At 32.8% G+C, this 18035-nt stretch overlaps 3 protein-coding genes across 3 annotated transcripts in view; all 3 read left to right on the top strand.

Annotated features, from left to right (window-relative positions):
- The first annotated feature begins 3533 nt into the window (after window positions 1-3533).
- Window positions 3534-15499, top strand: LOC123004136 (pickpocket protein 28-like). Its single transcript, XM_044397252.1, has 9 exons — window positions 3534-3575; window positions 12568-12716; window positions 12760-13002; window positions 13047-13304; window positions 13345-13549; window positions 13596-13866; window positions 13928-13987; window positions 15065-15230; window positions 15277-15499. The coding sequence occupies exons 2-9, from the start codon at window positions 12595-12597 to the stop codon at window positions 15497-15499; spliced, it is 1548 nt and encodes a 515-aa protein (XP_044253187.1). The 5' UTR covers window positions 3534-3575; window positions 12568-12594.
- LOC123016472 (enhancer of split mgamma protein-like) lies at window positions 9830-10835 on the top strand. Its single transcript, XM_044416888.1, has one exon. It carries the CDS (start codon window positions 9991-9993, stop codon window positions 10567-10569), a length of 579 nt encoding a protein of 192 aa, XP_044272823.1. The 5' UTR covers window positions 9830-9990; the 3' UTR covers window positions 10570-10835.
- Window positions 15500-15712: 213 nt separating the features above from the next.
- LOC123004121 (uncharacterized protein DDB_G0290685-like) overlaps window positions 15713-18035 on the top strand; it is a 5421-nt gene continuing 3098 nt past the window's right edge. Inside the window, exons 1-4 of the mRNA XM_044397236.1 lie at window positions 15713-15833; window positions 15885-16782; window positions 16830-17306; window positions 17362-18027. Coding sequence (XP_044253171.1) covers window positions 16701-16782; window positions 16830-17306; window positions 17362-18027 — 1225 coding nt within the window. The 5' untranslated portion in view covers window positions 15713-15833; window positions 15885-16700. The remainder of the gene's footprint in view (window positions 15834-15884; window positions 16783-16829; window positions 17307-17361; window positions 18028-18035) is intronic.

Raw genomic sequence — 18035 nt, 5'->3', positions numbered from 1 at the left:
GCAAAAAAGAATCTAAAAAAACGCAGTAAAACATAAAATAGGACATAATAACTACAAATGCTGTCGGATTCGAAAATGTTGTGAAGAAAATAAAAAGAACTCACACTATCAGATTTGGGCGACATTTAAAGGGGGCTCGCGGCTTTGCCGCTCGCCTCCTCACTCTATTTGACTCGCAAATGTTTTGTCAAAATTATTATTATTACACCTCACACTACATGATTCGCAAAGGTTTTGCCACCTTTAGTCCTTTTAAGTCACATTTTTGCTTAACCTAAAATGGACAAATCTATAATGGGGTACTATACTATAAAAAAGAGGGCAAAATATAGATTTATACAGTTATTCTTAGCAATGTAACTAAAAATCGCTTTTCAATTAAGCGAAAAAAATTTTTTTTCTCCTTGAATGCACGCTTTCGCAAAAAAACAAAAAACACGGGTATATTATTTTTTATGTAGATTTAACTTAAATAATAATAAAATATAGTATACTACCCCTTTAAAACTTCATTATTCTGACTTACAATTATGATTTTGACTCAGAGTTAAGAAAAGTCATTCATTTTTCTATTGACTTGCAATAATTTTTGTTATTTAACTTGCGTAAACTTCTTTGTTTTGTCCAAAATCAGAGAAACTTTCACTGAGTCAAAATAATCATAAAGTTTAAATTACAGATTTGCCCGTTTCAAGTTAAGCAAAAATGTAATTTCTTTGCAGTTTTGATTTAGTTAAAGCGGAGAAGACAGAAAGGCAAAATAAAGTTAAAAAAAACTAAACAAATGATTTGTGTTTAAAGAATTTAAAAAAATATTACAATTATGGTTTTAGGACAAAAAGATTATACAGGATGCATAGAAAGTCGCACATTTGCTTGAAAAGGAGTACTGAAAAAAATGTTTCAAAACTTCTATCTGTTATAAAATTTTGACGTTTATTTTTTGACATTTGACATTTTTGTATGTCTATTTAATGACTGATAATTTTGTATACGTTTTTTTTTATAATTATTTAGTAAAGATCCAAAAATTTTTCCAATAAAAACCACAAATAACATTAAACAATTTAGGATACAGCTTCCTTGTTTCTTCTTCTAATAGCCTGTAGCAAAAAAAATTGGATTTTTTTTCCAACAGAAATAAATAGAGTCAAAGTGCAAAATTTAAACTCTCATAACTTCGAAATTTTTATAGATAGATTTTTTTAACATTTTTTCCGTGTTCCTGTCATTTTTCTCTGTAGCGCGATTTTGGGGACACCTGTATTTGTCGTTTTAGAATTTAGTTTTTTACAATTATTTCATCTGAAACGTTTAAAATTTTGGGTCCCGTTTAGGGCTTAAAAGAGAATCCAAAAGGCATTTTACCTAAAATCCGGTCTCCATTAATTAGGAAGGAAAATGTACCATTTTAGTGACATAATCCAACACCTGGAAAAATTTTGAACCCGAGGGCGGCCTTTCTATCGTTGCATTTTTTCCACATTGACCGCCAGAAAAAGTCGAATTAAATATCAAATCTAATGTCAAGGATAACGATTTGATTTTTTTCGGTTTGGATGCAACACTGAAACACCTTGCACAATTTGCATTCTCCGGATTTTCATCTCCGGGTCATTTGGGAGCTTGAACAAAATCCTTGCAGGAAGCAATCCTGCCGTTAAAAATCAGTAAACTTCCTTGGCTTCAAGGCACGAACCAATTAAATAATTATAAAGAATGGAGAGTCGGCCATCGGGCGCTGATGGAAAGATCACGGGTCATCCTTGTATATATAATTACACGAATTACACGACTTTCACTGTTATTATATCTATTACGAGCTTCCGGTGACGTTGTGGTCACGCGGTTCTCACGGATTCGCTCAGCTTCCGGAAAAACACCAAAAATCGCAAAACTCTGATGAAATTACACACCGAAAATCTTATTATTAAGGTATCAGAAACCTTTGCATGAATTATGAACCGTTACGTGATTTTTGAAACCCGAAACTGAAACATTAGACACGAATTTTCAGGAATTACGCGCCACAGGCCATAAAATCAATTTTTAATGGACAAGACGTCATAAAAAAACCATTTTTATCTCCAACTTTATTAAAAATACTTATGCAAATTCGATAATAACAAGAATTTTTCAATTTGCCCAATTCAGATATTGAGACAGATAAGTTATTTATACGCGTCTCAGCTAATTAATTCCAAAGCCTGTTTCATAACCAATTAGAAAATTAATTGAAAGGCGCTGTTTTCCAATGTCTTATTTAGCCGAAATCCACTCAATTGGCCATACCAACGTTGATGTTTTGATAGAAACAACTAACTAGAAGTCGGGAAATTTGTCATTACATCCCGTGGTCGGAAAGAAATTTACGAAGCATTATCCATGTTAAATGCTAAAAACTCAATTTGTTTGCACAAACTCAATGTCAATGCATCAACTTTGACTAAAAAACAGATATTTTATTATTATCTTAAAAAGTGTGATTCTGAATAAAATAGTATACAAACTTGGGTGGAAATGTCACTTGGGCTCTATCCAATCTCGGGGTTGGGCCTCTCAATGGGATATCTAAGCCCTCGTGTGTTATTAGACACATTTTCCAGCTTGCATGTAATCTACTATTTAAATAGTACCTTTAAAAAAAATTAGGATATTGACGTCATAGAACCCACTATTAGAAAAAAAACTTTAGAAATCATAAATTTGCTTAAAAAATTAGTAACATAAATTTTAATTTTGAAAACGTTGTTTCTCTACGACTATTATACAGGCGGTCCCAACTAAAATTAACAGGATAATTTTAACATAAAGGAGGTCCAAATTTTTTTAAAGTTTCCCCCTAACGTCCAGAAGCACCCTTTAAAAAAATTTAAATAGCAAAATGAGTCGAGTAACATTATTTTGAAGTTGCTTTCATTGTCTATACAACCATTTTTTTTCAGTTTTGAACAATTTTTTTGAGTTTAGTGATGTGAGAGGAAACAAAAGTGGTGATGAAAAACAATTAGAAAATGAACTGAAAATGAACTTCTTATTTAGCCGTGGTAACCATAGCAACGTTGATGTTTCCATAGAAACAATTAAATGTAACTATGGTAACATTATGGAAATTATTACGTGGTCGTGGTAGCGTATTTTTGAGACAGCCTGTATGTAAATGAGAAAATCTGAACAAAGCAAACAATTAGAAGTGTTAATGTTTCAGGTGCACAAAAGGCTAATATCTGGGCAAATAGGAATAAATTAGTCACATTCAGGCAGTCGTCTAATTGAAAGAATAAATTTGGCTTCCTGAAACTTCCTGTTACATATTGACTTTGGTTTTATTGTTCGAAAATAGCTCGTAAATGCGGTAAAAATGTGTTTTTTGAACGCGTGCGTTTAGGAAAATCGTGAAAGGTCAACGCTCATCCCAATTACAGCTAATGAGTCCAGCTGCGTTCCGAAAGCGAATCTAAGGGTGAATCTGTCGGTATTCAAGATTTCTTTTGCCCTCGATTCCCACGGTATGAGAACGCGTTGGCCATATGTCGTTCGTATGCCGCATATAATGGGGCGAACTGCAACTTGGGGTAAGTGATAATTGAGGAAAGGTGTTCTTCTAGCGTGGGAAACATTCCGCAACAGGAAGGGTGCGTTTTGTTAGCGGAAGACGTGTGGAAGGAGCGTGGACCGCACAAGACACATTTCGCATTTTATTTTACACAAACACGTATTTCATTTTTGACAATATACTTTCAATAGGCTTTGTCTCAAAAAAATATATAATCAAAAATTCACAAAAAATGCCCAAAAAATATTAAATTATTGCATTGACAATTGTATTAAAAAAAAGTTTTGTAATTATGACTGAAAACATACAGAGTGTCCCAGCGAGTTGAAAAAGTCCATTAGTAGTCTAGTGCATCACCAAAAATTATTTTCAACCATACAGCATGTCCCAAAAATACGTTACGATACAAACTTGTGTTTTTTTAAATGTAGCCTTTTAAAACAATGTTTTTAGCTAAACTTTTATTAGTCGATTTCGCTTAGTTTTAGAAATAAGACTTTTTTTTTTTGATAAAAAATATGCACTTTTTAAAAATTTATTACACAAAAACTAAGACAGCTAGAACAAATTTTTTCTTACTTCTGCAAAGAAGAAAGTACAGAATTTCAAGCTGTGGTAATTTTTTAGTGTTTTGCATTTGTAAAGATTAATAAATTAGGAAGTTTATTAAAAGTTAAATAACTTAAAAAATCTAAATAGAACACCCTATTTTTTATTTTTGCATCCAATAGATTGATGAATTGCCTATCTAAAAAAATAAACTTTTAATGTCTAGAATTCATAAATGAAAATATAAAATTCTTATAGATGCCATATTTGGTTGCTGTATTTTTTAAAACTCTGATATCAAGAGCGCCTTGAAAAATACAATGACAGATTTAGATTCCTTGTAAAAAAGTGTCTTAAGAACGTGCTAGTTAAAAACGTCTAGGTCTTTTAGTTTTCGTTTGAAAAAATAAAAACGAAGACCCTGTATACTGAAATTCAAATTATTTTATTGTAAAAATAAAGAATAATGGATTCGTTTAACACAAATGTGATTATTAAGTGATATTTCTTCCATCTCTTGTACAACTGTGCACTTTTTGAATACTGAAACAATAGTAATTATTATTATTATTTTTTTAATGTTTAACGTTAAATGTCTTTTTAGTTATTGACTATAAACACCTAAAAGCAAATAATTTTAGAAAGACAATTTAATAAACTTTTAAGTGCAAAAGCAACAAATAGGGTGTTCTATTTAATTTTTTTAAGTTATTGAACTTTTAATAAACGCCTTAATTTTTTTATCTTTGCAAATGCAACACACTAAAAAAAATTTACAACCTTATAACTTGTACCTTCTTCTTTGCGGTAGTAAAAAATATTTCTAGATGTCTTAGTTTTTGTGTAATAAATTTTTAAAAAGTGCATGTTTTCGTTAAAAAAATTGTCTTATTTTTAAAACTAAGCAAAATCGACCAAAAAAAGTTTAACTTAAAAACATTGTCATAAAAATCTACATCCAAAAACGGTAAGAAACATATGGCGTTTCATTTAAAATAACACAAGTTTGTATTGTATTGAGACACGCTGTAGTTGAAAATAATTTTAAGTGATGGACTAGATTATCTTATATTTTATATATCTTATATTTTTTTCTATTTAAAGGTCACTAATGGAGTTTTGTAACTTGCTGGGACACGCTGTATTTTCAATTTCCAAGACAAGTAAAAAAACAAAAAGTTATCATCTTTATAGTTGCCACAAAAATGCATTAAAAAGAATAAAAATTCGTCTAAAAAATGCAGAAATCTAATCAAAAGGGATTGATGATTGTTTTTAGCATATTTATTGGGTGCATTAATCTCAAACCCGTAAACACCCATAATAAATGGTGATGGTCTTATAATGGTCTGTCTTTCTCCCCCCGATTGGGTCACGCTTCGGCCAGCTCTCTCGCACACTTCCTGTCTTCTGTGGGAAAACGAGGCAGGTGTTAACTTGCATAGGAATTTTTTATCGCTATCCTTGACTTTTAAGCACAAATTTCTCAACAAAACAATTCGGGATTTTTTCCCGATGAAAGCGCACGCAGGACCGGACGTCCGTCTTTGCACCCTTTCGAGCACGTGCTAGGCGACCGTTCCCACGGTAGTTCTTTGCCCCGGGGCCCCCCTCGACATCAAAACAAGCGTGAGCAACTCAATGATGATTACACGGCCTACTACTGCCGACCAGTTCGTGCTGCACATAATAACAAATCACTATTATTTTGCGGCGGTCGGGGGGCGCGGGGCCCCAAATGCCGATACGGCACGAGAGACACCGCCGTGGGAATGGGGGACACGCTCCAAACACACGACGGGGACAATACTGTTATCGCCTAGCAACGAATTAAAACAATCACTCTTGTTGCTAAGTAACAAAGAAAATTTGTGATTTAATTTGCTATTGCATAGCAACGTACAAAGAAAATTTGTGATTTAAATTGCTATTGCCTAGCAACGAAAATGAAATTTTGGTTATCTGATCTCAATTTGTCCAGGATCTGAGAATTTTTTCATCCTTGTTATCTGGATTCTTGTGCAGTCGGAATGTCCAAGTGTCTTAATCACGAATGTGGGGAATTTGTGATATTCCATATTGCCCGAAACGCGTTTAATTGAGTTTAGGATTGTGGTCCGTTTTTTGCTAATTAGCGGTGGAAATGGTGACGTTCGTGAAAGTGCAATGGAACCATTTTTACTAATGTTGTTAAAAAAAGCAGAACCGGGAGTATTAATTCAGCTTTTTTGTTTTTTTCCATTATTTTAATTACGGTTCGGACTGCATAATGTCGCGCGCATCTGCGTATTTTCTCACATATGATTAAAGTATCTTGAACGGTGTCAACGATTCCGCCGATTATGCAAATGTCACGATTCCGCACTAGGTGGAAAAAGTGGCTTTGCGATGACCGGGGTCGGATTTATGGCCCCAATTATTTCCTAATTGCGCGCAAAATAAATCACGGAATTTTCAATTTGGGAAATTGGGTCTTGTAACAGCTAATTGAAATTGTCTACGATTTTTGCGCGATTTGCATTTTAACCAGTTTTTGGAATAAGTGTCGCAAATTGCTTTTGACCACATTTTGGCCAAAGATGGCAGCTGGTGCTTACGTGATAATGAGGTGAAAATTAGCGCAATTAGAGGCTATTATGGAAAGACAATTTGTCCCAAAGTTATGCTTCAAAGAACAAAGATATTTAAATTGCAAGGAATTTACAATTTGTCAAATTTTCTAAAATGAGGCATTCATTTTATTTTTATGGTTTTTCGATGTTTTTTTATCGAGAAACGTGTCCGAAAAAATTTGCCTTTGGCAATTAATTGATACATTTTTTCCAAATTAAAGCTAAATTAATTCAGATTTTAACATTTGTTTCGCATAATCTGATCTGTTTTGCATACCCGACTAAATTTCTTCGAAAGTGATTACAATTAAAAAACCCAGTGTTATATTTTAAAAATTTTGAGACAGGATCATACTTTTTAATTGAATTCAATTAATTAAGGAATTCTTTTAGCATTAATCAATTTTGCAAAACCACTTGAAACTAAGTGAAAAAATTAATTAAATCACAGATTTCTAATGTCTTATTTAGCCACTTTTTATTTACTTGATAAATAAGGGAAAATGAATTCCATGATGATGAGTAATTTCATACTATATTAGTACTAGTTTTGATTAACCAAACAAAATATCAATCGTTATATGTTGAAAATTTGATATTCCTGGCAATAATTTTTCTCTTTGTAATAATTTATTTTGTTAAAAATCGTTAATAAAAAATTCAGTCACTAATATAAACATCAGTTACAAATTATTTTTTGGCGTTTTTGTAGTTTTCTTAAAAAGATGAAAATCAAAAATGTGAAAGATTCTGTTTTCTTTACCATGAGATCCTTGACTTTATTAATTTTCCAATTAGCATATGAATGGATTTGTAAAATTTTTATAAGGCTCGAAAACACGTTTTTTTTCTGATTTTTATGTTTTTCGCCGTTTTTTATTCCAAAGTTGTTACAACATGTTTTTATCAGTTAATTGCTACATTTTTTCTGTCACGTTCAATTTAATTACAGTCCTGCTTTGCATATGTATTTTACGTTAGTTAAAAAAGCTCTAGGTTTTATTTTAAAACTGGTAAAGAGAGAAATTGTTTTTAAGATGAATTCAAGTGACTAAAAACATTTCTCATTTGCAGATCTATTTAATATTAAAAGAAAAAATTTTCCTAGAATTTATTTAGTCCGTATTAGTTTTTTTTTGTATGACAAGGTGGTAGTAACCACCCAGGGAGAAAAACACACTTTTCTTCAGAGTAATACATATAACTTTTTCTACGATCCAACAAGAAAAACTTCAAAACTAATAATCTTCTTTGAATCTTGATCAGGGACGCACAAAATAGGAAGGGCTGCGGCAAAAATAATTCAATATTTTTTCTCTTAGATAAAACATTTTGCAAATTTAATACCATAATAAGATAGAAAAAACATTCTTTTTAAATGTCCTTTAGGTAAAATGTTGTAAAAGGCACCGTTTTTGAGATACAGGCAATTTTTTTGCGACGCACTGAGGTAATTGACACAACAAGGTTTAGCAAATATCATAAATATCATGATAATTATATAAATACCAAAATATCCCATATTTATGAATATTTATGCAATGTAGATTACTTAGATCAGTGTAGATTACTTATTAACAAAAAATCTTTTAGATGAAAACATTTTATAAAATTAACAAAAATTCCAAAAGTTAAAATAAAAAAATTAAATATTATTTTTTAACATGTCTCGGCAGTGGAATGTCATCGTCAGATTTTAAATCGGTTAATAGATAGATAGATTGCCAGATCCAATTCAAATCCAAATCCCCCGCCTAACATCCAATTTTCTTATTCAAAAATTTGAACAGAAATACCAGACTTTAGATTAGTGTTTTGTATACAATTTTGTTTACAATATCGTTATTTATCGTGATATTTTTGGCGATATTTATCAAGCCAACTCTGGAAACAATGTAATGAATAAAAAACATAGCTGGCGTTCTTCAAATCATAACAATTAATTATGATTAAATATTAACAAAAATAATCAAAAAAGCACATTTGAAAGCCCATCTTTACAGGGCCGTAACTTACTAAGGAAGCTTTTTTGACCCATGTTCACAGAAACATTTCTTTATAGTTTGTAAGGAATTACCCCTAGTTTCTGAACACAATTTCCGGACAGCCTGTATTTTTATAATAACAAATCTGTTCAATTATTCTATTTTCTGATGTATATTTCTGATTAATTTTACCCACAAAGAAACAAAACTTTGTTCTATAAGTTGTACCCCTTATTTCGATAAATGTTGAAATAAAAAATAATAAAGTGTCAGTAAGTGTTTCTAAAATTTTTCTTGGGGTGTAATTGTGAAAGTACAATTTTTAACCGTTTGCAAAACTGAAACACCAAGTTCTTTTGGTAAAAATCGACAATTAATGGTAAAAGTTTCAGTTGCTATTCCTGGAAAATCTGATTTTTTTGTTTTATATTTTGCATTTTTTTTATTTTTTTTTATATTTGAGGTATGGAATTACCCCTGGAGATTTGTGAACGCAATTTCCGTATTTTCGTAATAACAAATCTGTTCAATTCTTTTATTTTCTGATGTATATTTCTGATTGTGTTATCCACAAAGAAACAAAACTTTGTTCTTACTATAAATTGTACACCTTATTTTGGTAAATGTTAAAATAAAAAATAATAAAGTGTCAGTAATTACTTCTAAAATTTTTTGCTTGAGAGTGTAATTAAGAAAATATAATTTTTAACCGTTTGCAAAATTGAAACACCAATTTCTTTTGCTATAAATCGCCATTTAACGATAAAAATGTCAGTTGCTAATTAATTATGTTTTTGTTTTTTTTTTGTAAAAATTGCTGATAAAAAAGTCCGTTTTTATAAGTTGTGCCACTCTTCTGTCACGTTTAGCATATTGTCAATCATCTTGCGACCTTGCCAGAAATCAAACCCTAGATACGATCCCCAACAAATAAAAAGCTAATTGGTGCTCCAGTTAATAACAATCGAGGCACAGGCTAATCTCGCGTGAGCAGGACAGTAGATATCTGTTGTAACAGTGTGGTGAAGGATGGTAGATCGGCGTCGTCCATCCACGCACCCAGCACGAGCCCACGAGAGCGAGCGAGAGCCCCCCGAGTGGGACAGAACGAGGGCAGCTGCACGCGCTTGGTTTGCCACAGGTGGCCTAAGTGTGGGAACGAGCTAGCTTCTGAGTTTCCCACGATCGGAGCGACTCACACCTGGGGCAGCTATAAAAGCCTCGCCCTACCATTCGCCTCTTCATTCACAGTTCGTGTGTCTAGTGTGCAAGTGCAAGTGCTATCGAGATGCTTTCCGTCGAAGAGCCCCAGCCGATCTCCCGGACTTACCAGTACCGGAAGGTCATGAAGCCGATGTTGGAGCGCAAACGGCGCGCCCGGATTAACCGCTGCCTCGACGAGCTCAAAGAGCTCATGGTGACGGCCCTCCAGAGCGAGGGCGAGAACGTCTCCAAGCTGGAGAAGGCCGACATCCTGGAGCTGACAGTGCGCCACCTCCACAAACTCCGCCGTCAGCAGCGCCTCTCCGCCAACCCCGTCGTGGACGCCGACCGCTTCCGGGCGGGGTACACCCACTGCGCCAACGAGGTGTCCAGGTGCCTGGCCTCCATCCCCCACGTGGACGTGCAGTTGGGGACCAAACTCATGACGCACCTGGGGCACCGTCTCAACGAAATGGACAAAGTCTCGCCCTTGGTCATCCAAGTGGGTTACACGCCGCCAGGCTCGCCCGCCCCCAGCGTCTACTCCATGCCGCTCACGCCGGCTTCCTCCCAGGCACCCTCGCCCAACCAGCCCATGGATTGCTCCACCGCTGGGCTCCTCAAAGTCGCCCATAAAAACGACGATGTGTGGAGGCCGTGGTGAAGCTCTTGTACATTGTTAGATATCTCACGACGTCTTTCACTATTGTTTGCTCAATATTTAGGTTAGGTTAGGCTAGAGTTGATCTCGAGGATGAAAGCTTTAAATTGTTGATATTTGTGATATTTATTGTTGGTACCTGTGATTAAGGCTTAGATTTGATAATCAAAATGTTTGCGCCTTGTTTATTAATCAATCACTACTGTGATAAGCATGTTTGTATTTTTGATACGAGAGGAATTTGAAAATAAATACGACTGTTACATCTATTCTTGAATTTTATTTCCCGCCATTTTTGACACGTGATCAGTTGATCAGTCACGTGGACTGGATTTAGCTTGTCAGAGGGGCTAATTGACGGCGCAACAAGTGGTTTAAATCAATTGCAAGTCCAATTTGATTCTAATGGGATTAACGATTTTAAACTGGTTTGTCAATTGGACTAGACAAATTAGAGTTTCTATGAAAAGACATTTTAATCTTGAGGACGACATCTATGCACGAGGAGCCAAAACACGTGTTATAAAACTTTATATTGTAAAAATCCTAGTAGTGGCTGTATTCTTAGACTTTCAAAACAAATGAAGGTAACGTATAAATGTTGCCATCTTGTAACAACATTAAACGTTAAATCCGTTACAGGTTTCTGTAATGCAAGTAGATTCCTTCTCTTTTGTCGGATTTCTTAATAAAAATTTTATTATTACAAATTTTGAGATCTTATTTTTCTGTTGTGATATAACAATAAAAAATTGACGTTTCCTATATTACTTAATAATTTCTAATCCACAAGAAAATTTTCGATTTTCTTGACACCATATTTTATAAAAGTGTAATTTATTAAATTTTCTAATAATCGACAATTTCACCATTATCGTTTAGAAATTCATAGCATTTTTCTCAAAAAATTACGTCAAAAAAATCCACTAACATTAATATTTAATTTAATTTTTTTTTCGTCTAATAAATTCAAAAGCTTCGAAAATTTTGAATTCCTGTATTACGCCACCACACAGAATTTTTCAATATTCTCGAGTCCAATCGAATTTTTGGAGTATTATTTAAAAGTCCGGTTTAAATTTTACAATTCCGGAAAAAATTTTGCGTACCTAATTACTACATATTTAAAATTAAAAAAAGTATTGGAAGATTTTAATGCGTTTTTCCCAAAAACTATAGATACCTACTATCGAAAAAACTATCGAATTCTACTAACAATGTTCTGTTAAACAGTAAAAACCCATAATATGGTTTGTTCTATAGGCTTTTTTTATACAATTATCAATAGTAATTAATATACCGAGTGCATGCCAAATTATCGATAATTGAAATCAATTTGGCATGCACAAGAGGTATTTCCAGACTATTTTCCAACAAAATTTACAAAAACAATATTTTCTTTATAAGAAATTGAAAAAAATTATGTCAAAAAAATTATTTATGTCAATCAAATATTTCAAATTTCTGGTGAATTATCGCGTAATTTAAATTTGATTAGACGAACCTCAAAAATTTGAAAGATTTGATTGGCTTAAATTTTGTAAGAGAAATAAATAGTCTAATAACTTTCAAAATTTAGGTAAATTGTTTTTTTTTTGTATCCTGAGCTTCTAAAATACCCAAAAATTCCCGATTTCTTCGGCGCTAATGGATTTCCTCGACTATCTTCTATAAATGTGCTTTAAAGTTTTCTATTTCGGGGAAAAAATTCACCATAAAAGCCATTTAATTAAAAAAAAATCTTTTTTCGATTAAAATTTTTAAATTTAGACAATTTTTTTCCTTTTCAAAATTTGCAGAAAACAACTTTTCCAAGTTTTTGAAACCTCAAATACTCCTCCAAAAAAAACTCGAGTTCGAATTTCGCCTAAAATTTATGATAATCGTAATTCGCAATTTCCTTGAAACATGTCCTCAGGTCACTAAATTAAAGCATTGTGTTTCCTTAACAAACACAAACATTTCATTGCTTTGTTCCCCTACAATCTTGATTTTCCTCAGAGTCCGACAAAGTCTCCTCAAATCAAGATGAAATTGGAAGAAAACACAAAATTTAATAAAAAATTGCGAAACCATCTCGTGCAATATTCCTCCTCCACTAGCATTCATGGTTTCAAATACCTCACCGAAAAACGCTCGAAAATTGAAAAGTGAGTCACAAATTCACATAATTTTTTTTTAACACATTTGTAGAACAATTTGGTCCTTGATGCTATTAACTCTGTTAAGTGGGTGTATGTTTATGATTTATAAAGTCTACCACAAATACGAGAGTTGTCCTGTTGTTGTGAGTTTTTCAACAAAAGACACTCCACTGTACCAAATCCCATTTCCTGCTGTCACTATTTGTCCAGAATCGAAATATTCGCGAAAAGAGTTTAATTACAGTAAAGTTTATTTCGAGATAATGCAAGATAAGGAAATCAACGAAACTGAGTAAGAACTTGGAGTTTTTTTCTCCCAAAAATTGACACTTTTAGATTGAAAAATTTCTACTATTTGACCCTCCTGTGTGACCCTGACCTCGACATTAGCCAACGGGCCAATAAAACAGTCGATGATCAATTTTTCCAAGTCCTGGATCAAGTCAAACTTAACGTCGACTCAATTTTACATTTTTGCAACTTTATGGGAAAATACTACAGTTGTGACAAACTCTTCACCCCGATTTTGATCGATCAGGGAGTTTGTTACTCTTTTAATAACCTAGGACGCGAGGAGTTGTTCAAAAAACACGTGTAAGTCCTTTTTTCCAGAAAAAATTTAACCCGATTTCAGTTTCCACTACTCGGACTATTACCACGTCCCCAACAACTCCCACAACGTCTACGACACGGAAAAAGGCTACGACACCAACTCCGGAGTCGACACACATCCCAAAAGGGCCCTAATGTCCGGAGCCGACAACTCCCTCACTGTTTTCTTCAATTACGACACTGCTGACACTGATTTCATTTGCAATAGTTTCTTGCAAGGATTTAGAGTAAGGAGGAAGCCCGGATTTTTTCCACCCTCAAAAAATCTTCCAGGTTTTGATTCATAATCCCTGGGATGTGCCACGTCTCACCAAACATTATTTCCGCATCCCTGTGAGCAAAGTCGTAGTGGCGGCCATTGAACCGGAAATTGTTAAAACCTCAATCGAAGTCCGGAAATTCCCCCCGGAAAAACGCAAATGCTACATGAACAACGAACGGCCCTTGAAGCACTTCAAAAATTACACTCAACCCAATTGCTATCTCGAGTGTTTGACCAATTACACCCTCAAGCAGTGCGGCTGTGTGCAATTTTTTATGCCCAGTAAGTAAAAGAAAAAAAACTAAGTAAAAATAATTAATTATTGTTAATTACGTTTAATTAGGAGATAACCGGACTGCTATTTGTGGCAGTGGGAGTGGAAATTGTTTGATAAGAGCTGAAGGTAACTCATCCTTTTAATTACTTTTAATTCAATTATTATAATTAAGGCGCGGATTATATGCACAAAAGATTCGTAAAATATGTGCATATAATTTTTTTTTCAATATTTGAAAACACCGGAAGAAAGATCTAAACTTTCTCTTTCAAACGCCAAAAAACGAATTTAAAATTTTAAGAAATGGCAGAGTTACCGATTTTTAAAGTGGAAATATTTCAAAAATGGCTAAATTTAGGTATAGGGAAAGCTGATGAAAACTCCCTTAAAATAACCCGATTAATCCAAAAACCCAGTAAAAAATGTACCTTTCCATTTAAAATAAGAAAGCTGAGACCGGCTTCCGGTATAAACGGAAGTGCCGCCATTTTGAAAATATTTTCATTTGGGAGGACAATTTTTTTCAGATATAAAAAACAATTTTAGACACGTTTTTTGTTTTTTATATCTGAAAAAATGGAAATGTACCATTGAAATGTCATATTATACTGAAGTTTTTAACTGGACTTTATTTTTTCCATAATCTTTCCCTTATAACAATAAAAAATCAAAGTTGGTATAAATTTTTATCATCCAGAACCGCACAGAATGAAGGAAAAAGAATAAATAAATAGGTTTTGCCTCAGACAAGCTATTTTAATAACCTAGTAAAACCTTTTCTAAGAAAACTCTATTTTTCAAATCAAATCACTTTAAACAATTTCGCTAAAATTTATTTGCAGGCAACTACTTAACCAAATGGAAGGATTTTTGCCATACCAGGTGAATAAAAAGTATAAAACAAAACGTTTTTTGCGTAAACTATTATTTTTTTTGAGTAAACTAATTGATGTACGATAAGTTTAGTAGTAGTTACCTACTAATGTGATGTTTAATCAAAAATAAAATTTTTCGAAAATTTGCACAAATTTGCAATATTTCCTAAAATATGCACCAAGTTGCCAAAATATGCATTTTTCAATCAAAAAACATTAGCATAGAAAACTTATAATTTTGTTGATAACCTCTTAATAACAAATATGCATTTTGCATATAATCCGAGCCTTAATTATAATTTTTACTTTTTGTTTTTTTCCATTTTAGAAAACCTCAAATTGAAAGACTTGGAATTTAAGATCCTAGGCCAGACTTTCTGTGATTGCAAACCTTCTTGCACTAATCTGAGATTCAATATGGAAACATCTCACAGCGATTTCTATTACAAAGAATATTTTGAAGCACATTTGAATATGAAAATTGATGATGACGGGTTTGGGGACATTTTAATACGAATTTTCATTTAAGAAAAATTTTAGGACCCACTGGTCAGTTCTACAAATTTATTTCAAAGATGAGCAATTTATTACTTTGGAACGAAACGAATTGTATGGAATTACGGATCTGATTGCGAGTTTTGGGGGCCTTTTGGGCCTTTTTACCGGATTTTCGTTAGTTTCGTTGGCTGAAATTATTTATTTTTGTACTGTTAGGATTATTTGTAATACGAGATTGTATGGCCGTTGGTCAGGGCCTCAATAATTGTAAAAAATTAAAAAAAATGTAGTGACAATTAATTAATAAAAAAACATCAAAAAATAAAAGTTTTTCCAATATCGCAATATTTACAAAGAAAAGAGTTATTTTGGTATATTCTAAGAATAAGAGACCTTCACCCACTTCTCTTATCACAAAAAAATTATTGATACGATTGCACTTTTCTATTTATCGCAATAATTTAATGAAACCCGGAATTCAATATTTGCTTAACGATCAAATAGTTGTGTTTAAATAATGTCAATACTTTTATTTTTAATATTTACTCTAGCCGAATCTTATTATCTTGATCCAAAATTAAATATGAAGAGAAAACGAGGTGAGTAATTAAATTATTAATTGAGAGTAATTGCAATTTAATTTAATTCAGAGGCTGAGTTATTTTGTCCCCAAGAAACCATCACATGTGTTTTACCCCTGAAATATTCAGATACAGAACGTTTCAAGTGTGATGACTTGTGCCCTTTTGGGTATAAATGTTGTCCAGACTCTTGCTTCCAACATAAAATTTGCAAAAAAGGTGACTCCAGTTTGGGGTCTTGCCCTGTTGAGAAAAATCCTTGTTTTATGCCTCTTGCTTGTGAAGAAACTGAAGAATTTTTGTGTTTAGGGGACAATGACTGTCCCTCAGGATACACCTGTTGCGAGGATAGTTGTTTCATGCATAAGATTTGTAAAGAGGTTTCAACTACTGTTGAAATTACAACACCATTTGCAACAACAACGCAAGAAGGAACATCTCCAACTTTTACAACAACAGAAAAAGAAGATACAACACCTCCAATTTCTACAGTAACAGAAACAGAAGAAGAAACATCTCCAATTTTGATAACAACAGAAATAGAAGGAGAAAAATCATCTACAATTTCATCAACAACAGAAGAAGAAACATCTCCAACTTTGACAACAACAGAAACAGAAGACGACAAATCATCGACAATTTCAACAACAATAGGAGAAGAAGATGAAACATCTGATGTTTCTACAACAACTGAAGAAGAATACGTTGAAAATTATGATGAAGAAGAAAACTAAATTTGTTACATTTGAGCAAATAAAGTAAACAAACATTTATCTTGCAAGTTCAAATATTTGATATTTTTGATAAGTAGTGACATTCAGAATTATTGCAATTTGAATCATTAAGTATAAATTGTATTAGGTTGATGTGAAATAAATTGAAAAAATGTTTTTGTATTTTTTTCTTTTCATTTTGACTGTCGACTGTCGAGTTTTGCCAAATAGTGATGAAAATGCACCAATCAAGAGTGAGTTTTCGAAATAAATTATAAAAAATAATAAAGTTTTATTCTAGTTGTGAAACGTGCAGTTTCTTGTCCACCTGAAACGTTCACTTGTTTACAGCCATTGCAATATGAAGATACTAAATTGTTTTTGTGTAATAATGATTGCCCTGAAGGTTATATGTGTTGTGAAGATTCTTGTTTCCAACACAGAATATGTAAAAAAAGTGTTATTTCTATCTCTAGTGCTGAAAATATTAAACCTGAAAAAATTGCTAATAATAACAATAGTGATATTCAAAAAGAAGAGGCAAACATTGAAAATAATAGCAACAATAGAAAAAATGGTAATGATAATAATTTCGATAAACGAAATAGTGATGATCTTAGTAGCATCGGTAATGAATGTCCCAAAGAAAAACATTTGTGTTCTCAACCACTAAAATACAGTGACACTGTTGTATTTCTGTGTAATGATGATTGTCCTGAAGGGTACGCTTGCTGCAGTGATTCTTGTTTTGAACATAAAATATGTAAGGAAACATCAAGTGAGTTTTTTTAAATTTAATTTTCAAGAAAATAATTGATGCTCGCATTTTTCAGTGTCTAAACCTATATCTTCAAGTAAATACCGATGTACCAACCCTTTTTTTGATTATGATACAAGTAAACAATTTTTGTGTAATGATGACAGTGAATGTCCTTCAGGCTATACTTGTTGTAAAGACAGTTGTTTTGAGCATAAGGTGTGCCAAGCAAAGTGTGAAGATGATCAAATTGATATTAACGGTGACAATAAAGATCAAAATAAGAATGGAAATGATAAAGATGACGACGATAATGATAATGATGAAAATGGAGAAGGAATGGACAATAAAGAAAATGAAGAAGAAACACACAATGGAAAAGATGAAGATCAAGAAGATAATAATAATGATGAAGAAAATGGAGAAGACATAGACAATGTAGAAAATGACGATAAAAATGAAGATCAGGAAAACAATAAAGAAGATCAGGAAGATAACGATAATAATGACGAAAATGAAGAAAACATAGACAACGAAAAAAATAAAGATGAAAGAAATGAGAGTCAAGTGGATAACGAAGAAAATGAAGAAACAGGCAATGAAAATGATGAAGATCAGGAAGACTACGAAGAAAATGAAGAAGAAACAGACAATAAATATGATGAAGATCAGGAAGACAACGAAGAAAATGAAGAAGAAACAGACAATGGAAATGATGAAGATCAGGAAGACAACGAAGAAAATGAAGAA

Source organism: Tribolium madens, unplaced genomic scaffold (genome assembly GCF_015345945.1).
Source record: "Tribolium madens isolate multiple individuals breed KSU strain unplaced genomic scaffold, Tmad_KSU_1.1 Scaffold_1;HRSCAF=32;Tcas5.2_LG8, whole genome shotgun sequence".
Taxonomy (NCBI): Eukaryota; Metazoa; Arthropoda; class Insecta; order Coleoptera; family Tenebrionidae; genus Tribolium; species Tribolium madens.
This window is presented reverse-complemented; position numbering and strand designations above follow the sequence as displayed.